This window comes from Leptidea sinapis, chromosome Z, assembly GCF_905404315.1.
Source record: "Leptidea sinapis chromosome Z, ilLepSina1.1, whole genome shotgun sequence".
Classification (NCBI taxonomy): Eukaryota; Metazoa; Arthropoda; class Insecta; order Lepidoptera; family Pieridae; genus Leptidea; species Leptidea sinapis.
Window position 1 is genome coordinate 2,629,631 of NC_066312.1, and position 27,473 is coordinate 2,657,103.

Sequence of the window (27,473 nt, forward strand, 5' to 3'; positions counted from 1 at the left end):
ATTGGAGGGCTAACCCATATTTTATTGATTGTCGACGTTCAATTAAATTGCTAGTCCGATCGTTGATTGATGGGTGTAGCATCAAACAGCCTTTAACTCGTTGGCCTATCGTAAGCTAGCTTGTTATAACAGACTTATGCAGGCAGGTGACCTTAGCCGTCAAATTAAATATATGGCGACATCGTCCAAACAATGAATATTTTATTAATATGTTCTTGAACTCGATAAAACCCTTAGAAGACACAAGTTTGTGTGAAGAGTATGTTTGAACAGAGCCTGCGGAAAACTTGGAAGATACTACCGACGTCCGATTCCGTAGTCACTTGGAAAGTGAGGGACAAATTCGCCTCATAAAGTGTGCGTGGCAAGCCGAGACAGTACTTCACGGATAGTGATAGTGATACTTAATTTTGCCTGTTTGCCTTTCTGTTTGCGACCGCCGCGGCCGTCACTCTATGAGGCGTGAATTCAGCTTCATTTGGAGTAGATATTGATCTCTTCTCACCTCTACTTCTGACATTTTTTGATCTCTGATATTATGTTGCCATTTGTCCGTTTGCTCCGTTTCAAATAAAAACCTCAAGTGACCTGAATAATTAACCATAACCTAACCTTACAAAATATTAGAAGGAAATGAAAGTTCACTTTTATTTATTGGCTAAATATTTTTCAGTTATTTCATGAATTACCTTTCAATCAATGCACTGGCTTACTATTCAATTGACCAGCAGATTTGAAATACAAATACGAGTTAGATTAAATTAAAAGTTCAGTCATATTATTAGGTTTTCTCTGATAATGTCATATCATTTCGAGGCAAAGAACGAATGGTATAATGTGTTGGTTCCCGCACCATTTGACTTAGTGTTCAAGGTGCCTGAACTACTGACCCTCGGTGATACTAACCTCTCTAATCATTAAAGTGCTAAATCACTGCTATCCGGTTGAAATTCATTGAGCAATCTTGCAATATAGTTATTTGCATCCTGATTTCGTGTTATATATACCTCCTGGTCTATTTGAGGAGTCTCTATATTATTTATAAACTAGCAGTAGTCCATGACTTGACTTGTGAATTGCCTGAACCCTAATTTATTTTTAGTTAGTAGCTTAGTTACTCCTTAGGACATAACTATGTATCAGTAAAGGTCCCATCCAAATCAATTATTCAAGAATTGCCGTTTTTAGCGGTAGTGCTTATGTAATATTATTTTACCACTTCATTCTTGTAGGAAAGAATAGGCTGCATAGTTCCTTCCACATTATGATCACCCAAATTTTAGCTGTTAATAACCAATAGTTCTGAAACTAGGTTCATCGCTTCATATTACGAATATTAGAAAAGAAAATGAAATCACGTATGACATTTCGGTAGGACTGAAAAGGTTAAAAGTTATTATGAGTCTTGAATATTTGCCAACACGTTTGTGTTAGTTGTGTGATCATTATGGACGCTGTTATTGTAAAAAAACAGTACTGTCAATACTTATAAGAGTTTGCAAACATCTCATTACTGTGTGTGCCAACTTTGGCGTATACATAGTATAGATAGCAACATTAAAAAAAATGTTAAACTTGATCTTAATATTGTTTATTGGTTGATTTAACGACACATTTTGGAATAAATCTTTTCACTCTAAAAAAAAATAAAAGTACCGAAATTTACTTCTAGTGAAGCCCCGCCTTGTTTAGCCGTTTTCAAATGAACCTGAACAAATAAACTGACAGACAATAGCGTGAAGTTAGATATATGACTATCTAATGAATAGTTGAATAATGTAATAACTGAGTCTTTCAAGCGACTTCGTCTGCTTGAATTCATAATAAAAGAAAATTTCGAAAATTTTTCTGTCCTCTCCTACTCAAGTACGTAAAATTTTATGATTGGTAATTAAGGCGTGAAAGGATCACTAAAAATAAAACAAACTCATACATGAGTGTACACATAGAGTTAATATTTTGAGTTGTAAATGTTTTGTACTGTTATTGTTTGTACCTACGCCGATAACAACCAGCCTAAGCTAAACTCTAACAGCTTGGAAAAATCAGAACTCTTGAAATTGATAGAGTTAGAAAATATATTTGAGTAAATTTTAGACTCTTAGTAGTAGTAGTACTTGGAAGTTTAGTGCCACTTATTGCCTCGGAGGTGGTATTTACGGTAGACAGATGGTTTTTGGCAAAATTTTCTGACAGTGACTGAAAAATTAAATGTCTGACTGAATCACACACAAGATACACGCGTCTTAATCCTTTGAAATATTTTATTTAAATTGGGTACTGCTGTCAATGGAAACATTAGCAGCAATTTTTTTCATACAATGGTTTTGGTTTTTGTTGACTGTTTTCCCTTGCTTTTTAAGCCTAAATTAATATTTTCTTCAAGTAAGATCAATATCATCAATATATGTATTTTTCTGTTTTGATTTTTTGATAGTATTGCTCTTGTAATTGCTAGATTACTTGTAAGTTGAAACATCCGTAAACAGAAGCCGGTATACAACTTTGATTGTTGATTTTTTTACTGATGATTTTAGATTAAGGAGAAACTTAAGTAATTGAGCCGTATGATGTAGCAATCTTTCGAGTCACATCGATCTTTCATGTCGGAATTCGGTGTGCGGTCGCCTGACGGATTGCTAATGATTACAATTTTAAACGCCGTTGAAAATGTTTACATGTTTTTCGGCATAATCTGGAGGTGTGTCTTGATAATTTAAGAACAACCTCCCTTGACCTTCAAACGTGTTAATGCGCACTAGTTTCGACAAACAATATACCTATGTATCATCATCATACGTTTTGCGTACTTTACCTATTAGTGTGTACCATATCTCGTGATCAGGAACACAATAGGAATTATTATCACATAATATACTATAGGTACTTAGTTGTCGTGATGGCTATTGTTTACAGTACTGATATACGCCGTCGGTGTCATTTAATTTGTCACGATCGTTAAATACATAGTTAAACACAATTTCGCGAAACTATTTACTTTTTTTTATTCTATGATTACAGACAGATAATATATTTTATAATTTCATTAACAAGTTTTAAAATATATGTTTTTTATAAATAAAAACATATATAAAACACGGATGAGTAAAAAAAGAAGGACTCCGCGCCGTGATATTAGCAAGTGAAGCACCTTTATGCTAGTGTGTGTGCGGTTACGAGGGATACTAGTTACACAATTTTTTCTCCCTTAAATAATCATATATGGCCACAAAAACTTTCAGAGTATCGTTTTTACACTTTTTCACAACGCACGACAGCCTTATTTAAATATTTTATTGCGACGCAAACTGATCTGTCAGACGATGGCAAATCTCATAATGGCGGCCGATCGGCTTGTATTAGTGCAAGTGTGTGAGTGGGGCTATCTATTTAGTCGTTTACCGGCTTGTTTTGGTGCTTCACTGTTATGTAAGGTCATTTTTAACTCGTCCCTGATATAAAGTTAAAACGAATTTTGACACGCTGGTACCAAGCGAACTGTATAAGTTAAGAAGAAATAATAATCTGTTTGTAAAGTCTCGGTGTTTTAGCTTATATATACGTCATCTACGTATAATTCAGTGGTAATATTAACATAGTGGTATATAATATCATAGGACTTAATATTTAGTTCAGAGGCTGATGGCAAGCTTATTTACAAAGTTTAGGAAGACGGTGCAGTACTACAGAAGTTTGTATTCAAAATAGTTTTAACTTCTAACGTTCTTGAATAATTGTTATTTCATTATAAAAATTAAACTCAATTTTTTGTTAAAATTCTCTGACTAAATGTATATTAACATATATAATGTAATATATATTATATAGAACCAACAAGTAGTTAGGTGTATTTCGTATGTTAATTATCCACTTTACATGATGATGTATCACTTGTGTCGCTAGGTCTTACACAAACACACACACACGCAAAGTTTTTTATATTAATTAATATCAAATGATCCATTACTGAGAATACATAAATAAAAATTCCCTGCCACAATACATTTTTCAAAATGGTGCGGAGGATACGTATATCCAGTTAGTTACAATAACAACTTCTATTTCTGTCTACGATATTTTTATGTAAATTCAAATTCAAGAATATTTTTATTACATTCATCCTAATTTAGCTATCCTAGTTCCAAGTTTAGTAACCAGTTCTGTCCAGTTCAGCAAACAAGCGGACTTAGTTAACTACCACACAGATCGGAGCACTTGCAATGTCTTTAATGTAGATAGACTTAAAGTTCAATTTATTTTACTGTGATCGTAAGCCAAATATCGTGAATTCTTGGTTGAATACAATAATTAGGGGAATGGAATCGCATGAATACAATGGCCACATAGTATCTGACCACGCAATGTAAGGGGCCGCTGGGACCAGGTGGCTACCAGTTTGTTTGTTCATTTAAGTTTTACATAAATTGTATGCGAATTGAATCCAAAATTGTGCGTTTGTACGTTCGTTTGTTGTTTTCAAAAAGGTTTATTAAGTATATTTAACGGAAACGATAGGTATTTGTTTAAAGTTAACGGAAATGTTCAAAAAGTAAAATTTCAACTATTTTGCTCAAAATTGATTCCTTGGTAATACAGGAGAAAAAGCTGTATAAACTCCACCAGTCTTATTAAAATACGCTCTTTAAAATATAATACTTATAAATAATTGAATTTTGTATTTACTTACAAACTCATTTTACTCAAAATATTATTTGAGCTTAGTCACAATACGTATGTATGTGTGGTTACACTCGCAAGATTAAGACAAATCGATTCAAAGAATCATTAAGATCGGTCCATGTGTATACGATACATAGACGTGCATTCCCTATTAAATGAATTACACTTCTTTGATCGTGCAGGCGAGTAATTATAGCCAAGTATAGCTACAGCGTACTTATAAAAAATTATGTTATGTACTCGTATTTTAAAAGCCAACAGTACAATTGCGCTCGTCACCTTCAGACATACGATGTTAAGTCTCGTTTGACCAGTAATTTCACTAGCTACGGCGCCCTTCAGACCGATAAACAATAATGCTTACACATTATTGCTTCACGGCAGAAATAAGCGCCGCGGCCGTTGCGGTACCCATAAAATAACCGTCATTCTGTGCGAAGGAGCCTCATAAGAAACACTTGAGAAATAATATAATATCGAGATGAACGATTAGGTATTAATAAAAATAAAAAGATTTGCAAATCGGTGATGATAACTACTTGAATAATCATATTTTGCTTAGACTTCTTTATGGAAGAGAATTAACGAGCGTACGGGGCTGATGTTAAGTGATCACCCCCGGCCGCCCACATTCTTTTGCAACACCAGAGGAATCACAGGACCTTTGTCGGCCTTTTAGAAAGGTGTATGTGCTTTTTATAAGGTATGAGCAACGCCAGACATCCATATGGTGGGGATGATATCGTAATTTATGGCGTGGCGTGGGTTCTAAATAACACCAAGCAAGAAATTGTGAACTATGGTGATTATACCATCAAATGACCTGCAAGCTACTAATGCGTTCTTATTCCATAAAAAACTATTATATCAAGCAATTCTTTTATTCAATTCAATTTTTAGAATACAAATAAGCGTCTACACATCTAAATAAATTCCATTAGGGTAAATTTTCACGTAAAAGAGTACCATTATTTATTAGAGATTATTATCATCATAATTACATTCAAATTTATGATAGGGATATCACTCGCTGGGATTATTTGAATCAAAATTGATACAGCCAAAAAAGCAAAATACCAACATAAATCCATAAATAATGTTTAAAACAACATAAATGGCCTCTTCGAAAAGATCGCGAATCGCGTATTCTGAATTCTCAAACGATAGCCGTGATATATTTAGACTCCAAATATAACTCACGCGCCGTCACGTGGCAAAAACACGATCATACCGAGCCTAACACGAGTGCCAGAACGTGCAACGTCACTGGAGAACGGAGACAGAATTGTAATTATGGACTAGAATTGCGTGTTACAGTCAAGCCAACACAAACTGGACAATTAATAGCGGCAATTGTCTTAAGGATAGTCTACGATTTTAATATTTGATTTCTTCAATATTGTCACAAATATTTGGTGGCGGGGATCACTTATCTACAGCTCCAATACAATCACAAAAGTACTGATTTCATATTATTTAATTATTAATTCTTACTTAGGGATTGAGTCAGTTTCTATTGTCAAATTAATTTACGGAGTGCTATGAAAAATCTACGTCATCAGTCGACGACGCAGACGAATTACAGGAGCGCTGTAGACTTTTTGTTCATCTAAAACTTTAAGCGTCACATGTACTTAGTATTATTCTTTAGCAAATTTCTGATGTAATTATAATAATTTCATTGTTTCAGAAACCTCAAATGCGGCCTATGATTGCCGAGTATGATCCGAAGAAAAGAGGTGTAAGAAATGACTTATCTGATGTGGTTATGGTCAAGTAAGTGTCGATGTTCTATGTTATTCAACATCTGTTCGGGCATTCATCACAAAAAATAAATTTAATATAGCTTTGTTCGCCTAGTATCTGTAACCAACATCAGTATACCTGATGCCACATAATAAACTTTAATTTGTGCTTTTAAGTAAAATACTAAAAAGTTCATGAAGCATGATTCACAGCTTAATCTCATTTTCTTGAGTGGGTGACAGTTTTTGATGAATAATATTGCAGGAAATCTCAAAAATGTAATAATATTCATGATTTTTGTTCAACAGGATTTTGAAAAGAAAATGTAGCAATCTTTGATCCAACCTTTGCGACTTTAAACCTTGAGTAAGATCTCAATATAGAAACAAATGATCTACGGATCATAATTGTGCATATTTCATTGTTATTTAATCAATGTTTTGTCGTTAAAATGGTATTTTATATTGTATGTTGACTGTTAAGTATTCGCTCCCTATACAAGCTTTAAAATCGCTCGTGGCCGTTCGGAGACGATCCGGAAAGACGTGTGAGCAGCTTCCACGAGATCAAAGTCGTACGACGACCTTGACCATCTCGCTATGGACTCATACACCGGTACATCATTCCATTTTATGGTTTCAATTTTATATAGTTTTTGTTTTGGTATTGGTTAAATTTTGATAATGAAACACATGTCTTTATCAGGAGTTGTTATCAAAGCTGTTGTGTTTGTGCTTCAGCTTTGATTCATCTCTCACGCGCCATCTCTGTTCAGGTTCGGGATTGGCCCAGGTTCCTTTGTTTTTCTGTACAAATTTAATTTAGCTTTATGAATTATATCGACGGCTACTTATCTTTGATTTCGAACACTGTTATTACTAGCGGAGCGGTCGCACAACGTAAAGCTGCATTGAATTTCGTCTTTGGGTCATTCTTTTGTAAATGCCGAAGCTTAACAGAGTGAAGCGCTACGACAATATCACTTACATATTGGAGACCATAAGTAATTTAACACACTTTCACAATACACATATACAATGTACAAACAGTACCTTATACAAAAAGTATGATTATCAAAAGAAAAATCCTTGTTATTATTAAAGAATTGTACACAATTAATTATTCTTCTCTTAATCCATATTACATACGCGTTCGCAAGAACATTATCTCAAACGCACAAAATTGGCTGCATATTAAGCTTTATATGTTTTCATTTTTAAGTTCATAGTTCATACCTAGTTTCAGAATCGTTCATAAAACTACACATAATTCACTCACATTCTGACATGATATTATATTGAGCTATTGATAAACTTTATCCTTTATATAATAGATATGGCGCATAATTCACAGGTATAAAGTTGATCCAAATGAAATCCCGGTGGAACAACAGGCCGGATCGACTCTCCCACTTATGGAGATTCCGGGTCGGGATATCGAGAGCGATGAGCATTACAATCCATTTGAACATAGGAAACTCGCACATCCTACATCGTAAGTTTTTAAATACAATTAATCTTTCTATTTCTTCAACTATTCTGGCACAGCACAAAAAAACACAGAAATAAACCCATTTGCAAACAAAACGGGCACCCAAAACTTTTCTGTACAAGTACGGAAATCTTAAACAAAAAAGGCATTATATTCATTCAATTAATTAGAAACAATTGTCTGCGTATTTAAAAGGACTGGCAAGTTAGACGGAGGAGTATAACCAGACACTATGTTTGGCGTTCGTGGACTATGAGAAAGTCTTTGATTCGATCGAGATCTGAGCGGTGCTTCAGTCTCTTCAGAGGTTCCACATTGATTATCGATATATCGAAGAGTTGAATTGTTTATATGAAAACACCACCATGTTATGGGTAGTTGTTAGTTAGTTTATTATTCAAAATGCTAAAGAGCCACTCTAAATCTAGTTTGGTATATCTTTAAATTTTTTGACAATATTATGTATCTTTTTTTGAAAATATATAAAAAATCAAGTGATACGCAAGGTCTTTGAATGACTTCAACACTTTATTCATTGTTATTTTTCATAGATTTACCTAAATGTACTGTTCTTACGTTTCAGTGACATGGACACGTTAATACATCTTCTAAAGGGCTCACTAGGAAGTGGAATATTAGCAATGCCCATGGCATTTATGAATGCTGGTCTCTATTTCGGCTTGGTGGCAACTTTTCTCATCGGAGGCATATGCACTTATTGCGTTCATATTCTCGTAAAAACAGCCCATGAACTCTGCAGAAGAATCCAGAAACCTTCACTTGGTTTTGCGGAAACTGCCGAAGCTGCATTTTTGTCGGGACCTCCAGCTGTTCACAAATTCTCTAGGCTTGCTAAGTAAGTTTATTAAGTAATTCTTAACACTTTTTATCCACCTGTTTATATTATAGATGTTCAAAGTTAATAAATCCTTTTCAGATACGAAAGTTTCCTCTGTTATATAATGGTGACCATTTGCCCGATCCGATATCTGTATCCGTATCACCGTTTCATTCGTCGTACCTTATCAAATCAAAATCAAATCATATCGATCAGATATTTAAAGTGTACGAAAATTTTGTATTTTCGTGTCTTTTGTTTATATTTGAGGAAAAAACGGGTAATAGGTTCACATGATCGAAAGTGAAGCAACCGGCTTGGCCAGCCGCGTTAGCATCGGCATCAACTCAGGGGATCAATTCTGATCATAATAGTACTATGTAGTATCTATATCAATCTGGCGCGCTCGACTTAATATTATATAAAGTATACTTTATATCCAATTACATTCTAATAAGGATACTTCCACAAATTCTTAAAAAATGTTAAGTAATTTGTTAAGCTGAATAGTTTTTTTTAAACACTGGCAGTTATTAATATCTGCTGGGTCTGCATGTCACTTGTTACCCAATGACGTTATGTATAGAACGTCATTGTTGTTACCAAACAAATATTTTGCAACCACCGATTACTCCATCTGAGTATAATTTATTAATCTAAGTTTCCAACTCATAAAGTAAGACCCAAATTTGTAATCACATAATATTTGTATAATGTTCTTAGCAGAAATCAAATCTGCAACGGGTCAATATATGCAGAATAGCTTCCATTCCATTTCAGCTGTGCAAAGCTGGACAATGGTCTCCCCCAAAGATCGCCATGACGATCGTTCCTGCGCTGCCCTCATCCTACCTACTCCGGCGAACTTGACCAGGTCATTGGTCCAACTTATGGAGGCCCAATAACACAACGTCTTCCGGTACGTGGTTGCCATTCGAGGACTTTACTGCCCCAACGTCCATCCGACATGGCTGGTGGTATTTTCTGTTTTATGAACGCAAAGGATGTGGTGAAATTAGGCCCCCAATTTTCTTTTTTGTTTCCTATGCCTCTGCTTTTTAGCCAGTATATTTTAACAAGAAACTTTGTTCAAATTCACATTGACATCTAAGCTAACGAGAAGTTACGAGAACGTAACTACTGACGGCAAAGAATAATCGAAGTTCGAAAGCCAACAGTAATTGCTTAGTATGTTTGGATTGGAGTTCAACTACCTCCGTTTTTTAAAGTGTTATAGCCGTGATTAAAATCGGTGCACGTTTCATACTATCGTTATTTTTCTTTAAAACTCTCGCTAGACTGTACCAAACAAAATTTTGTATGTTAATTTTTCAACGTGTTCAATATCAATTGTATCCATTTCAGGGCTGTTATAAACTGGTTTTTGGTCGTCGACTTGTTGGGCTGCTGTTGCGTCTACATTGTATTTGTGGCAAAGAATGTGAAGCAAGTTGTGGACTTCCACGCCAAAGAGAGTGACTGGCTACCACAAGATGTCGACATCCGTGTGTACATGGCAGCTCTACTTCCACTTTTAATTCTTATGAATCTTATCAGGAATCTCAAATATTTGGCTCCTTTCTCTATGATTGCAAATCTATTAGTTGGAACTGGAATGGGAATAACATTCTACTATTTATTTCAAGACATCCCTGAAATCAGTGAAAGGAAACAATTCGCTGGCTTTGAACGGCTTCCCACATTCTTTGGAACTGCAATCTTCGCCTTAGAAGGTATTGGCGTTGTGATGCCTCTTGAGAACAACATGAAGACTCCGACGCACTTCATCGGATGCCCTGGTGTCCTTAATACTGGAATGTTCTTCGTCGTATCGCTGTATGCATTGGTTGGATTTTTCGGTTATTTGAAATATGGAGATAATACTGCAGGAAGCATCACTTTAAATTTGCCAGAATACGAAGTGTGAGTATTAATTACATAAATTGAGTCCGCACAAGATTTAGTATAATAATAAGGAATATTAAGAGATACATAATATATAAACATCAATCAGATCAAACATAATAACAAAAATAATAACATCTATCTTGCATAAAGACCCTGTTTTTCCTTGCATAAGGGTGACATAAAGGGTGGACACACCGAAAGAGGATGGATGAACAATAAAGTGATCTTATAAGGGTTCCTTTTTTTAAGATAAGGAACCCAAGAAGACGTCAAAGATTTCATGTGTATCTGATTGTTTTAACCCGAGAGGCGCGATTTAGAATACTAGATCGTCCCTAAAATTTTAGTTACAAATTTAATTTAAATGAAAATATGTAACATAATGTACTGTTTTTTTTTCAGCTTGGGTCAATGCGTTAAACTAATGATTGCTGTCGCCATTTTCTTCACCTATAGTCTTCAGTTCTATGTTCCTATGGAAATTATTTGGAACAATGTTCGCCATTGGTTTGGAGCCAAGAAGAACCTCGCTGAATACAGTATCAGAATAGCCATTATTATATTGACCTTGTGTATAGCCGTGGCTATACCAAATCTCGGGCCTTTCATATCGCTTGTCGGTGCTGTATGCTTGTCCTTTTTGGGCCTTATTTTCCCTGCTGTAATCGAGACTGTTACATTTTGGGACCGCCCCAATGGCTTAGGCCGCTTTAACTGGGTATTATGGAAAAACGTTTTCTTAGTTTGCTTCGGTATTTTAGGTTTCTTGACTGGTTCCTATGTTAGTATTTTAGATATCTTAAAAGGAGAAGAGTAAGACAACTAGTAAAGACATATATAGCAGGGCTTCTATGGTATATGTTAGGCCCGAGACCTAGTTTATTTTTTTAGCTTGTTTCATTATGTAGCACTTGAACGGAGATTCCAGTTAGTGTTGATGCTATCAATGCTCAAATAAAACTGTTTCTGTCTTATTAATAAACGCAATTTAAAGTAACTCCAAGTTTAAAATTACTTCTTCCTGTCATGTAATTATTTAGTGACAAAGGTAAGATAAGGTCAAAAAGTTTTAAACTTGGAATAACTTTACGTTGCGTTTATTAATAACACAGTTTAAGATTAGTTTTAAATGCAGGATTTTTAAGCTTCTCAACAAGTTTGTTTTGTATTTGAAAGCCCGAATCTCTATAACCATTTCGGAAATACATTACTTTTTAAATGTGTGAGAATTTTCTAGTGCATTATTAAAATGTGATAAAAGGATAGTTTTAATGAGAATTTTTGTTTAATGCGTAAGGAATACGATTGTGAAAATTAGGTTATTCGTTTGCAAAACGTTGACAATATCATAGGTAAGCTTACCTTTTACTTTTGGAAAATTATATATTGCAATTACTGACATACTATTATATTTTGTGATATATGTAATAATATAATGGCATTTTGATAACCAAAAATATACCAACTATGAGAGTAAACTAGTAAGGAAAGTTACTAACTTTTTTTCTATTTACAGCTTTAGTGCAAAGTATTATGATTAAATTAATTAGTTTTATTAGCACTTGATACGTTCAGTAATAGCTATAATTCAATTAATGTTATTTTACTAATAATTATATAAACAACAGTAGTTATGTGCTTAAGATTACTCTAGAGAATGCGGTTAATAACATGGAATACAGCTAATGTTTATTGTTCTATATTCAAAAGTAATCAAATTTTACTCCAACTGATTTTGCCCCTTTTTCCGACTTTATCAGAACGAGCGTTAAGAGAACTCAATGAAATAAAGTAAATGCAATTTCATTTCATATCGATGAGTGCGCGGTTCTCATCAATCGAGCGAAGTTACAAGGTGAACTGTATAAGTAGATTTGTTTGTTTAAAATTATGAGATTTTATTTTTGAATAAACAATGACGAAAATTTTATTCGAAAATCCAGTAGGTACGTGTGGAGCTCACATTCTGAATATTTTTCAGTTCTGTGAAAATCCTGCTTGAATGTTAAACATATTATCTAGTTATGAAAATATTTTTTTTTATATTATAAACCTTAACGACAAAACTTTTGATATAAATATATATAAAATATAACAATCTTCGATTCATGTTCTATAGAGTCCTCTTAAATAGCCAAGTGTGCTAGATCAGTTTCATTCAACGACCCATAAATTAAGTGGTCAGCACCTTAAGGAAGTTTTCACTTCAAGACGGCAACTTCACTTTAGTTCCGAAGATAATACCTATATAATTTAAATGTATTCAAGATATATCTAGCACATAGATAGTGTAATATTTTGTTTTATAGAACTGTTACAACTTCGTTGTAATGTTCAAGTCCTTGAGACGCTAAAATATAATTAAGAGCAATTATTTACTAACGTTGCATATAATTTATAGGCAGTATTTTCGTATCAAACGAAAATATTTTTTTATACAAATAGACACTTGACGAAGAAATGTTGGTAATTAGAATTTTTTAATAAGAAAGTGTAATGAGTTAACGGAATTACAAATGAATGTATTACACAGTACACGCATATATTTTACGATATATTTTCTAGTTCTTGGCTTTAACGAATGGTACGAGAGTAAACGTAAATATATATTTCTAAATTTAGACCATAAATACATATTATGATACTTAATATCAAATAGATAAAATTATTAGTTGCAATACGTACCTACCTACCTACTCAAGCGGAGTTCGTTTTATAACAAAAATATGCCTACAAATTATTGTGATGTGATTTTCTGTTATTGTAAGAATAACAATATTATGTACCTAACCGTTTTAAAATTTATAATAATTAAATAAATCTCGCCGTAGGAAATAATGACATAATGTTCCTTTAGTCGAGTCTGGATAATATTTATTAGAATTTAGATAGCATCTACTCGAACGGATATGTTAAAATTGCCTAGATGATTAGTAATTAATAATACGATTTGAGTAGTTCAATGTAGAGCAATTTACGATGGAGGATAGAAGTCGCAAAATTGACTGACTGAGAAAGTTTGAATAATAAATTAATTGTCTGTGCATAATAAAAGAATCATTATCAATGGCCTAGCTTATAAATTGAAAAATTATTTTGTATGTAGTTACATTGCAGTTAAAGTGTTACACGTAATGCCATGTACCTAATTTTGATACAATAAAAACCTACTGCGAATACTATGTCTACAAGTAGGAAATTATTCAAAATTTCACATGACTACAAATTGAATTATGAAACTTGATCTGAAACTGATAGAATCTGCCTTTAATTTTGAGCAATTTTGTTGAATTAACTAGTTTCCCAGTAGTTTAGTATATTTTGTTAATTTTATCATTATTATATTATGTAGGTAATTAATATCAAGCTCCCGTTCACCTCAAATGAAAGAATTTTAATTTTGAAAACAAAGTCAACGTTCAAAGTTAGTAAAGTTTGACTCGGTAAAAAGAAACAATAAGATCATTCCTAAAACTATATATTTTGGTAAAAACGATTATATTTTGGTTTTAGAGTACCTTTACACTTATCAAGGGAGTGGCGATGGTTTCGTTACAGTATTAAATAAACTATTTTAAGGGAAACTGTTGTTTTATTTCTCTTTAATTAAGCTGTTCTGTTATCAGCTCAAACAAATATTTGGATAATTATGAATTTCTGCAAAATACCACCCACTTATATAAATTTTACATCCCTTTAAGTTAAATATAGAGTCAAGGAAACGAATTATGATTTAAATGACTTGAATTACATTTCTATTAAAAAACGATATAAGTAAAACTATATTGATACTAATCTTTTAATATTTAAGTGAAATAATTGAGATTTAAATATTTCAATGCCGTCGATTTTGAATGTATGAATTATGTGAGGAATTCCGGCGACCTTAACCACATCGTCGGTGCATCTTGTGGTGAGGCCCCCCAACCAACAATGCGTCTTCCGTTACGTGGTCGCCGTTCGAGGACTTAATAGGAATACGTTGGATGAGGGCAGCACAGGACCGATCATCGTGGAAATCTTTGGTCTTGGCCTTTGTCCAGCAGTGGACGTCTTTCGGCTGATGATATGTATAATACCCTTTATGCAGTGGTGTTAATCTAAGAAGTCATTAATCTGTTTTAAAGTTTGAAGTTTAAGTGGTCCTGTTCATTGTTGGACTAAAAATAGAGGAAGGAACGTTAACTCATAATTAATTTTATCTTTAAAGATTTCATATTGAAATAATCGAGTCTTGTTTGGTGTTCTGCGCGATATGGGCAGCCTTGATCTTTTAAATCTAGAATGCTTATGAAATTATGTTGATTACGCTCTAGCCTTTCAATATGTACATTGTATTGGAGATTCCAAGACGGTAAAACGTATTCAAGTGCATTTCATACCAAATTGTGAAGAAATACAATTACAAATGGATTTCTCAAATAATTACAGGTACGTTTGATAAACCCAGCATTTGCCAAAATTTAAGGGCGATTTTATCATATATTAACATATTATGGTGTTGAGACATATTATGGCGCGCATATCTTCTCGTCTAAATGGGGCTACTGGAAACCCAAGCGCTGACAGCTATTTCGATCAACGGATCAGCCTAACTATCCAACGCAGAAATGCTGCCGGTATTCTTAGTACACTTCCCCGTCATGATAGTTTTAATTTAATGTAATCACAACATTGTAAATTTACTTATAAGCATAGTTTTGTTTGATTATGTTAATAAGTCTGTCAAAATCGCGAAATCTTAAGCTGCCTACCTACTATGAGTGCACCTATATCAAGTCAAATAATCCGTAAATTGGGTAAAATAAAATATATTTCAATAACAATTATTCTGTTTAACATTAATAAATTTAAAAGTAAAAAAAACTGAAAACACGCTTTTAGTTCTGTTTATTTATAAAACGGGTGTTTTTTTAAAATATTATTTGCATATTTTTATTATAAAGATATTAGATAAATTGGTTAAGATATTGGTTGAAATTTAAAATTGGTATCAATTCCCGAAATTATATAAATTGACAAATAAATTATTTTGCAAATTAAAAATGGAATAATTTTATCAAATTAATGTATTGTCATCGGTCCTTGATAAATCTACGAAGTTTGCACGAAATCTGGCCGTTTAAAGTAAGCCCAAATGAGTTGGTTACAAACAAACATACATGCAGGTGAAACTAATAAAAAAAAACATGCAAAAATAATCTTTTCTGGATGTCCATAAGTACGTGGCATGGAAATTGGTCGAAAAAAATATCGTACCGGAATGGAAATTGGTTGAAAAAATTACCATAATTGAACTTTTTTTTTATTAATATCATAACAAATTTAGAAAAAAGCTTTTTTTATTTAAAAATTGTTTTTCTAATATTTTTGGAAAATAAATAATATTGTAATACGGGGCCATATTGTACTATTATATATACCTATTCTTTGACAATACATTTACATTATATTTATCAACTGTTTTGTGTATGGCATATTTTTTTTAATCAAAATTTTGTCATAGTATATGTAATTTATTATTACATAGACTGAAGTTGGTAGCTTCATTCCGAGTCTGTGGTACCTATCATTAAGAAAGTCATATTTTATGTTATAATAATCTTTACCAAACGCTTTTTTACAATTCTTTTGAATTTCGTAACACATTTGTTTTTTACATTTTCTGGGATCTTGTAAAAGCATATACATCGCCCAACAACAGACTTACTAACTTGACTTAACCGATTAGTAGGCATATTGCTTATCAGGTTTGTTCCTCGTGTTAACATTATGAAAATAAAAGTTTCTTGAAAATTGCTTATGAACAAACATAACTTGAGATGCAACAGTTAAGATGTTAATTTCTTTGAAAAAATCTCTATGATTATTTAGGACCTACGTTTTATGTGGCGCGAAGAGCCACTTCTGCAGCACAAAGATGGTATTAATATCGGTTGCACAGCCCCATAGAAATACACCATAGGACATGGAACTATGAAAATGACTAAAGTAAGCTAGTAGCGCCGTATCTACGTCAGTTAAATTTCTTATATTTTTAACATTTTAAACGGTGATAGCAATGTAATGCAATCCATTACTAGGGATACGTTATTGAAAACGGCCGTAAATTTATTAGCCAATCCTTCAGTAGGGGGGAAATTATAATTAGGAATCAAGAGTAATGTCAAGAAATATAGTATCTTCCACCTGCTTTACCACTTCTCCGTTTCACAAAAAAATTGCATCTATATTTTGACATTTGGCACGGTGAGGCTAGAGCGTTATTATTTTCTTCATGTTAAACTTGGCTTCCTTTCACTTTGAATATGAGTGAAGCCGCAAAACAAAACTAATTACGTCGTGTTTTTTTCCGACTTACTTTCTTACTATTTTATCATTTCGCCATTAAACTCTCATAACCCTTTATCAGAACGGAAAGCTTCTCTTTTATAGGTATGTAGGTGTCAATGCTCGTGTTATAGTTGTCTCAAGTTTGCAAGTAGTCATTAATCGCGTCTTTGATTTCAGTTTTGTCTACAGATAAGACGGAATTATATATTTTGGTGATGCGGGAGAACGCGAAGAGTGCGTGGTGTAATGTTCTGATTTAATGATTTTCTTACGATATGTAACATCAGGCAGTATTGAAGATGTCTTCAGATCAGATACCTTTCATATGCATAGGAAGTAAAGTCTCACATTTTTGGCTGAAAAGTAGATTTATTTAGAGCAGTTATTTTTGTTATCAATTTTTTCCCTTATTGTGTCAACCAGGGAATATCCATTTCTTTCTTTTTTGTCCATTGAAGTAACAGACGCGCAGACATATAAACATATCTTTAAATTAATTATATACTATATTATATTACTTATTTATTTTTCCTCTCAAAATTATTAAACTACTACTCATTTTGTGCATTATAAAAGTCAGACATACACATTCTTGAACTATGGAATAACAGACCGATACACGGGGAGTCCTAATATCCTAAACACAGGGAAACTTAGGAGTTATAGCTCAGCCATGTACTAGTAGATTGTTGTCATAATGTAGACTACATGCCTACCACTCCAGCAAAATATCAATTTTCTGGAAAGGCACCAGTTTTTATGTCTGCTTCACATAAAACCTACTGTCTGTATGTGCCTAGGTTCTTTAAGAAGTCCTAGCAATAAAAACTTCGTACCTACTTGTCTAGATGCACTTACCAAACATAAGTATGTAGGCTTCTTCTTAATGTTTGTATCTAAAGGTTGTGATGTATAATGTTGTGTAGTAGGTATTATGAGTATGTAGTAACATGTACATGGCTTTTTTGTATAATACGTTTTTCTTTTGAGACAAAATAAAATATTTGTATTTGTATAAAGTACCTATGATTGATAGAAACTCCTCGTTAGCAGTTTTATTTATGTCCAGCACATGTTATTGATTTCTGATACAAACAATATAATATGTTGGTATATTTATTGACGCGATAACGTTGCAAGACAATAATAACTATCTACGCATTAATTCTTACTTGAATGTCAACTTGTCAACATTGCAAGTTATAACCGGTATTAAAACCTTGTGGGTAAAAGATCGTAAGGGCCGTGTATTCGGCGCAATTATGCGATTATTTCAAAACCGACATTGTTTGTTTTTCAAAGTCAAAGTCAAATAAACACATTCAATTAGGCTTAAACTAAGCGCTTTTGAATCACTATAAATATTTCTTTTAAATTACTCAATTTACTATTATAATATGTTCGGAAAATGTAGAACTCGTGAGAAGAACATACAAGAAACTCATGGACCACGCTTTTCAATTAACAGAGTAGGTAGGTATTTTACAATTACATTATCAATCATGTTCAAAGCGTTTTAAGTATTTCATTAAATGTAATTAATAATAAACTATATAATATTATATTGTTTGCCGAAATAACTTTAGGACGTAGTTAGGTATGTACTGATATAATGATAACTTATTGATTAACACAAAAGATTCACTGTTTTACAGAAGTAAATATTCAGTAGCTATATTTTCTGTTCATAATCTTAATCTTTTGCACAATTTTTAATACTTACTATGTAATATGTGAACGGTAATTTTGTTTTAATGGCAAAATGGATTGTATATATCTAAAGCAATGAAAAAAAACTACCTACGATACTTGCTATGCCTAAATAACTAAGCGTGTGCTGTATATCTAGTCTTGCCATAAATACTGAAACAAAAAAAAATTGACCATTTCAAATAACATTTATTACTTTTACAGTGTATTAGTTTAATACATAAATATTTATTGATTTTATAATATAAAAAGCTTATTCGAAGTGGTCTCCATTGGCTGCAATACAGTCCTTTAAACGTTGAGTCCAGTTATCAATAGAAGCTCACACTCTTTCCATGGGAAAAATTTTCACTGCCAATCGTTTTAGGTACTCCAAATTATCATGGCGATTAGAGCAAGCCGTACTTACTCTCTAAAACTGACCTTAAATCATAATAGATTAAGATCGGGACTAGACGACGGCCAGTCTTCAGCTCTGATTTTTTTTTTGTTTTTCTGCGTCGTGGCAATCTGTTACTTCAAACAATAAGCCACTGTTTTGGCTGCATATATCTGCTCAAAGAGTCATCGCCGAGAGCCCGAAATTGATGTAAAATTACTTTGCATCAAACTCTCCATTTATTATTGATATCTTTTACTGAGATTTGTGATATCATGTCTCTTAAGCCTGGTGAACTGGATGCCACCCTTTCCACTCAAAGACTTGGCTAGCTCGTTGACATGGGTTGTTAGTTTGTCCTGGTATTTCAGGCTAGTTTGGATTATTTCTTGCCGGACAGTTTTTATGCCGAGGTCTAGGTACATGTATTTATTACTAATTCACTGTGGGATACTGAATAATATTAACTTTTGATATACCTGTACTTTAAAAAAATGAATAAAATATAGGGTGTATATTTAGTGGGTAATAATAGCGGCAGCTTGTGATATAAAAATGACAGATTCCAAATTCAAATGTAATATTTTTAATTGTAACAGTATTTATCACCAGACTAAGTAATATATAGTAAAAATAACACTCCTAAACACAAAAGAAGGTTTCTTATCTTCAGTTAATATTTTTTTAAGTTAATTCGTAAGGAATTCAATAACGCATGTAGTCTCACTGCGTTTGTCAATTGAACTTATCTTAAGGCGGCAAGGCATAAATTGGATTGTTGGATGTTAATTACCTTGATGCGACAGTTTTAAATGTAACTTTCATTTGTAATTGTGTTTTAGTGTTATTATAATATATCAACATAAATATCTTTCCAGAATAAAAAATGCTATTGCACGCAAATTATACTTTTTTACAGATTTAAAATTATAAAGGTTAATGAGAAGAAGGAAAAACTAGCTAAAAAAAAAGTAATCCAAAACAAATATCCAAGATATTATGATGTCAAGTAAAACTACAATCTAAAAAAAAACAAAATGTCGATTACATGTTCTCGCTTATAAAATACAAATCAGGCAGACAACGTATGTACTTACACACCTTACTTTTATTCAAAACAACATAATGCTCATAACTATATTTAAGTGATATTTATATTACTTTATATGATTACATGAAGTTAAAACTAGCACCACCAGGAAGTGTATCTAAAATACTGGCATTATTTCCTCGTTGGATAACTTAGTAGTTATCAACGGCTGATCCGTTGGTCAAAATAGCTGCCAGCGCATTGGTTTCCACCAGTCTTATTGAGGCGCGTAGATAGTACTTTGTACATTCTCCGCGTCTCTGGGCTTCAGGGGCCCAGGTGTCAAAGGAACAAACATGTAAGTTTCATTGTGAGCTTTGCTGTCTTCGGCAGTTTGTTATTGGTGCTGGACCAAGAAGTAGCTTAGACATGATTGGCCAGAATGTCGATACAAGTCGCGTCCCATACCAGCGCACTTCTCCGTGCCAAAGCCACTCCTTGGGTCATTCCTTCAGGAAGATTGTCATCGCGACGCGTATAAATTGGCTGGTGTATATTAATAGCGGCAATTGCCCTACGGATGACTACATTGATGCTAGCGTGATGATTAATGCATTCTGCCGAGTATGGGCAGAATAGCCCAATCACCAAATCGCAATGGATGAGGATCGTTTAATTTTAATTGAGCTTCGAGCAAGCCGAAGCCGCTAGAATTGTAAATCATGTGATTTACAAAAATACAATTAATATTGCTCGGAAAAAAAGAGATACCTCGATCTTGTGAATTTTTATTTAATAAAGAACAAATTTCTGACTTCATAAAAAAAAATTCAAGAAGCAAGATTTCTGCGCAAGGAAAGAAAGTTATCCCTCATCTCAGGCTGCGACCTGGATCCAGCGACTTTAATAAAACCGGTCGCCCTACGATACCGTTGTATTACAATATAAACCCCCTCGGGAGTACAAATCGTATGCTCCTATGCAGCCCCATGCTTTTACTATAACTTTCCAATTCAATACAATCATTTACCGCGGGCTTACAAGCCTTCTAAGAAAACCATCTAAGCAATAAGGCTCATCTAACCAACGTTATAGTGTCAAAAGAAGAGGCAGTAAGAACTTTTGACAAGGAACAGCCGATTCGAGGAGGCAGATTAAGGATGTTCCGGGACATATGTGGCATTTTCGTCCTGCTTTTTCCGATAGTGGGGTGTGCCAGAGGTGGATTTGCTTGCGTCCAGTCGTGCTCATGTCGTTCCAAAATACTCGCTCTAGATCAAACATATCATGCAGCGTGGTGACACAATGCGTTTGCTTGGGAATGGGGATGCAGGGTTAAATATCTACGCTAGGTTCAGCCTTCATTTCCCAACTGCAAACTTAAAGCCAAGAGTTCTTATGAATCTCAATCGAGCGGTAATCAGGCAACTAGAGTTCAAATTGATATATCTGTCGATGGGCCGTCCCCTGACGAAACTAGAAGAATTGTACTCAAATAAAGACAACCCTAATATAAAACCTGTAGGTATGTACTTTTGAAAAACCTGATAATATACAAATGGGTCTACTTACACTTAGTTTATTTATGTTTTCTGCCACCACTGAACCACTCTAGCCTTTTCGCATATTTTAGGAAATTCGCCGTCTGGCGTCTGAACGAAAATGGCCTTAACAGTGAGCATCGCTTAATAAATATAGCTGGAATATCATCAGGGCCCGGCACTTTATTAATTTCGAGGCTTCTCTATTGCTTTTTTACATCTTGTTCATACACACTTGAAAAATGACAAGGTACCTACTGGTTACAAATATCTGAACCGTTAGTAAACGAATAATCATTTAGCGTCATTAAAGCTGTATAGTCGCATTTATTACTAGGCTTTTTTTCAAATACTTAGAAAATATTTAGGATTAACTTTTATGCTACTCTCCACCGTTTCTAGGTAACTTTTAAAGTCCACATTGATAATAACTTCACATCTATCTCCTAATAATTTAAATTCTATTTCAATTAGAGCATTGCGATAAGTTTTAAATAATATACATTTCGTTGTTTACCCAGAGATCTTCAAATTTAGCTTCCCAAGAATGAATTCTGTAACATCTATATTTTTTCAATACCGAAATCAAAACCCCTCCACTATCGAATTTTCTTTATGTAGTGGTGTCACGATCACGATGAAATACGTTATACCTATCGTCAATGAACTCATTATTTGAATAATAAGATTAAATTTATGAAATTAAATTACTTCTTACTTCTGTTCGAAATTTAATATTGAAATGATGGGCATACGATAGTATGCTGTAGTTGTCACCACTTATTATTGTTGTGGATTCCGTCAGCTGATTACTATTTTGTAAGTACCCACTTTACTTTTCACTTTTTCACAACAGTTTTATTAACGTGTGTTATATATTTTCGACACTTCACCTTTATTGTATTGTAATGATCATTTATATGCTATAATATTAAATTGTTAAGTGTAACTTGATCACGATCACTGAATTTAATACGTTTTCTTCACACACTATAGTACGGTATGGTTAGAAAAACAAATGAACGACGAAGTTCTCAGATAACCAATATTAAAAAAAAATATAAATGACTTCATAGCCTTCTCCGTTTATTGAAATCGACTGAACATAAAAATTCTTATTATTAGCTATTAAATGCCGAAATCTTATATATTTGCATGGTTTGGCTCAGTAGGGATTATATCAACCGACCAATAACACGGCGAAATGCGCAGCGGATTTGAATCGTATCAGTATTTAGAGAAGTGGAGTTGTAAGTATATTTGATCAACAATCGGTGATATTGAAACGACTTTCTTACCGGAGCTATATAATTTGTTATCGAAAATAAACATTGTATCAACAAAAGCAGCAGGATCATCAAGGGTTATCAGAAAAACAAAGTCCTCGTCTGACTTCGCCTCTGGGCTCTGATATCAACAGTGTTGCCAATTGCCATAATATCGTAGACTCTGCCAAACAAAAGTCGGTACTGGAATTAATAAAAAACTTTTGACACGGCCACGGCATCTATAATAAACGTCAAAAATAATTTTGACAAAGTCAATCGTGATTAATTAGTATGACCATTTTGTCAACTGTCAACGTCAATTACTTATTTCATTGCTAGATGGTACCTACACCGATGAATCGTGAGTGAAGCTGATTTTAAGAAATAAAGTTAGTGGTGACTTACGAAAGTTCAAATAAGTATAATAAGATAAATAGATAAGATCGAATAAATATTTACGATGCGCGCGCACAATGACATCAAAATTCGAAACCCTGATGTTGCTTGGTCACCTATACAATTTATAATTGTATCATACATCAGCAACCAGAAGCCACTTCTAACTAATATATTTAGAAAACCACAACCAATAGACGAGAATTAAATAAATTTCAATATAATAAATAAATTAAGGTAAAAATAAGAAATATAAAATTGATTTAGTGTCAATTAGCAATACTATATATTTCATATAGGTACTGGTTTTACTTATTTGTTACTCTCTTTCCATAAAAGAAGGGAAGCCAACAAGCAACTTATATTTCATGAAATGTAATTGAAGTAAACTTTATAATAACTAATTATATTAAATAAGAAGACTAACACATGGAAGAGATTTTGGTCGTTAAGTGAAATCAAAGATAATTTAAACACTACGTGAAATAATGAAAAACAAACAGTTGCCAATGTCAGAGAAACGCAAAGTTTTTAATCCTGCCATGTCTGACATACACATGCCATACTAGATCCTTAACAGAACAGCAGCAAAATAAAATCAATATATTATGTCAGAATGGGATAGAGAGAAGCGTATTGGGAGTAAGGAGAAGGGATAGAGTACAGATAAGATAAAACGGGTAACTAAGTTCAAAAAAGTTCAAAAAGTATACAGAAAATATGGACAGGACATATTATGTTGAGAGAAAAGAAAATGAAATGGACCAAAATAATAATATAGAGAAAGCAAACGAAGCAGAGGAAGACAGAGAAAGAGATGGGAAGATGATTTTAAAAAAGCAGCGGGCCCAGAATTGTTACGTATAGCAAAAGATAGAGACAAGTAGAAAGCCTTAGAGGAGGTCTTTGTCGAAAGACAAGCTGTTGCAAGGGACGAAAAACCGAATGCCAATGGCAGATAGATAGTTTAAATTTGAATAATGATATTTTTTTATCTCTATTAAACTTTTAATATGTTTTGTTAATTAAGTTCAAAATAACAGCAATAAATGGCTTATTTTATTTATTGTTGTTGCTTATTGTATTCCGTATCTACGTTAGGCATTTTTAGAAAAAAAATTGTCATTTCCATTGAAGGTCGGGTGTCATTATAAATTTATATTCTTCAAATTATAGCCCACTTTAAACGTATGATGCAGTAAAATGGGATAATGTTTCTATGTTATTCATTATCATTCACTCTCCTTCTATGATAACTATTAATCAATGTTGCCCTACTGATCGAAGTGTAAAGATATCCGATTTGACATTACTGCTTTCCGCCATTAAATATTTCTCATTTCACAATTCTCTTTTAGCCTACGGCGTGCTCGAATTTGGGGTCATCACTGAATTAAAGAAATAAGGTAAAACCCAGCAATAATTCTCTTAATTTTTCGTATTTGTATTTATTTAGATATTTTTCAAATATTTTGCATTAGAACATAAAATTTTGAAACAATATTGCTTTGAGCTACTTGCCACATGACGCGTAGTTGTCTTAGGTATAATATTATTATACGTACAAATATGGAAAATAAGCAGTTAGCTGTTAAGCACGAGGAATTTGGATGTATAAACATATTTTGTTTATGTGACAATTTCTATATTTTAAATATCTAATACACGCAAATATTTAAAGTTATTCCATTTAGTTTGTTCAAAATCCTAAATCTCCTTATGTTCTTTACCGATTGTTTCGAACCTTTTACACAAAATTGTATTCATATTATAAGAGGTATACTGGCTTCATCTTTGATTACTGTAGTAGTATTTGTAAAGAAACCGAAGAGTAATTATATTGTTTGCTGTTGTGTTCAAGATATTGTGTTCATTGTTCGTTAGGAAATACAACAAATTAATCCCATCATTGTTTTTATTTGTTTTCAAGTTAAAAGAAATTGTATGTGTTATTTTTATTATTCATTCAGAATTAAAATTAAATTAAAGATACTGGTCTTAATATTACTGTGCAAAACAATTACTATATTTATCCCAACTATTCATAAATTTTAATTCTATTTTTGTTACACTTGAACATCTTAACTAGATCACTAATGAGTTTTTTCAAACATATTGCCCAGCATACCGAAATTAATTCAAAATTCAAATATTTTTATTCAAAATAGGATGTGAAATCACTTATTGAAAGTCAAAAAAACTACCACCCATTCCAAAATTAATGCCTCAGGCCTGAGAAGAATGGGCACAACAAACTCAGCGGGCTTTTTTTTCATCAAAAATATGTATTACAATTAAAGTAAGATTAACACAGTAACATTGTACAATTAAACTTATTATTTAATAGCCTGAGGGTGGTCGCTTCATTCCCAATCTGTGGTATCATTAAGAAAGTTATTTATGTTATAATAACTTTTACCACACAAACGTTTTTTAACAAAAAACGAAAAAATATAGGGTATATATTTTTAAATTTTATTTTATCCTTCCATGGTTTGCAATAAATCCAGATCCTCTAAGAACTATTTAATTAATATTATTACCCTATAGATTCTAAAATATCGCATCTGATAAGCTCCGATTACTTAAGCTTTCCAGGACAATATGATATGGGTACATTAAAAAAGAAGCGAGTACACCTTTCTAAAGTGCCATATATTAAATGAACCCACAAGAAACTCTTGAGGGAAAAATTCAAAGAAATTCATATTACGACATTATTCATATAGTGCCCCTACTAGTCTATTGTCTGTAAAATAAGTATTTCTTTTATATGCAATGGTATTAAATTTTCCAATAAGGTACCCAAAAGTGAATCTGAATTATCTATATATAAATTTAAATAATTTATTAAATGCAGACTCAAGTCAAAGGCTTATTACAATATTAGTGATTACATTAAAAATATTACAATATGGAAGTAAATAGTATTATTATAGTTGTTACTTTTTAAAAATTTATGGTCCATCCTTGTGTTAATTTTATATTTTTTATTTAAAATATATATGTATTAAGTTTTGTGAAATTAGCATGTGTTTATATTGTATTTTTAGAGATTGACTTCTACGAGTAATCTGTTGATTTTATGTCAGTAAAGTTTTGACTTGTAAAGGCAGGCAACATCCTGTGTTTCCTCTGGTGATATTTCAGGTTACTAACTTGTTTTTTATTTAGTTTTATGTATGGTCAAGGCAAGCAGATATTGCATCATTGTTTTGTTAAGTAACATTATTAATTGACATCACAAAATGTATGCGAGCCCTACTTCAAAAATAATGTGACTGCTGGTGCAGTGAATACTGCCTTACATACTTCTTCATTATTAGTTTAATAATTATTAGTAGTCTAATGTTTCTTAGTATTTTGTTGCCTGTCTTATTACTTTAATCTCTTGTTACAGTTCCTGATCAACCATTTCATCTATTATTTCGCATTCTCAATTCTGTATACAATGGCTGACCGTAATCCAATCAAGTTTGGTCCTGAGTGGCTGCGTAATCTGCATGGAGAGGCTAATAGAAATAGTCAATCAACAAGTACGGCTGTGTCAGGCAACCAGCCAGTATCACCTGCAGGATCTAACAATCCACATCAAGTAACAAGTGCCATTAATACAGCTAATCAAGGTTCACAGAGAGATACTGCAGCTGGAGGAAATGTAGGAAATAGTCCGAGCACTTCAGGCACAAGAACAACTAACCCAGCTCCAAATATTCAACTATCCAGAATGAGGTACTTTTTTTTCTTTGCTATCATCACCACTTAATGCCATTTCACACTAGTTCCTCTTTATGTTTATAACTACATTATTTAATTATTTATTTAACAATCTGGTGCATAACTCATATTTGCATCATCAATATAATGTAGTCTTGAACTTTGTATAAATGATATACTTAAATAATGTAATTTAAAACTTAGTCTGGCCAGGAGTTCTATTCTAAACAATTTTTTTTATTTGTACTAGAACTATTGTCAATACTTGTACTTATTCACTTGTTACATATTGATGTCTTGGCAATAAAAAAAAACCAAAATGGCGACTTTTGGGCTCAAATTTGGCCATCAATCTATGAATGTTAGCCACTCCCTTTTCTAGAGATATCTTAAAAGACTCACTGGTGATGTTGTATAAAACCAACCATAATCTCTA

The 27,473-nt window shown here is 32.9% G+C and overlaps 2 protein-coding genes across 7 annotated transcripts in view; both read left to right on the forward strand.

Moving 5' to 3' along the window:
* LOC126978396 (proton-coupled amino acid transporter-like protein pathetic) overlaps positions 1–14,247 on the forward strand; it is a 44,234-nt gene extending 29,987 nt beyond the window's left edge. Inside the window, exons 2-6 of one of the 2 annotated variants that reach the window (XM_050827167.1) lie at positions 6,371–6,456; positions 7,780–7,920; positions 8,501–8,773; positions 10,121–10,678; positions 11,066–14,247. In XM_050827167.1, the coding sequence (XP_050683124.1) occupies positions 6,371–6,456; positions 7,780–7,920; positions 8,501–8,773; positions 10,121–10,678; positions 11,066–11,480 (1,473 nt within the window). In that variant the 3' untranslated portion in view covers positions 11,481–14,247. Of the gene's footprint in view, positions 1–6,370; positions 6,457–6,493; positions 7,042–7,779; positions 7,921–8,500; positions 8,774–10,120; positions 10,679–11,065 lie in introns of those variants that run through there. The other variant, XM_050827168.1, reaches the window with a different exon arrangement.
* A 10,394-nt stretch (positions 14,248–24,641) lies between these two features.
* Positions 24,642–27,473, forward strand: part of LOC126978383 (GRB10-interacting GYF protein 2) — a 41,913-nt gene continuing 39,081 nt past the window's right edge. For all 5 annotated transcript variants that reach the window (XM_050827141.1, XM_050827143.1, XM_050827142.1 and 2 more), the window contains exons 1-2: positions 24,642–24,726; positions 26,721–27,052. In XM_050827141.1, the coding sequence (XP_050683098.1) occupies positions 26,772–27,052 (281 nt within the window). In that variant the 5' untranslated portion in view covers positions 24,642–24,726; positions 26,721–26,771. The remainder of the gene's footprint in view (positions 24,727–26,720; positions 27,053–27,473) is intronic.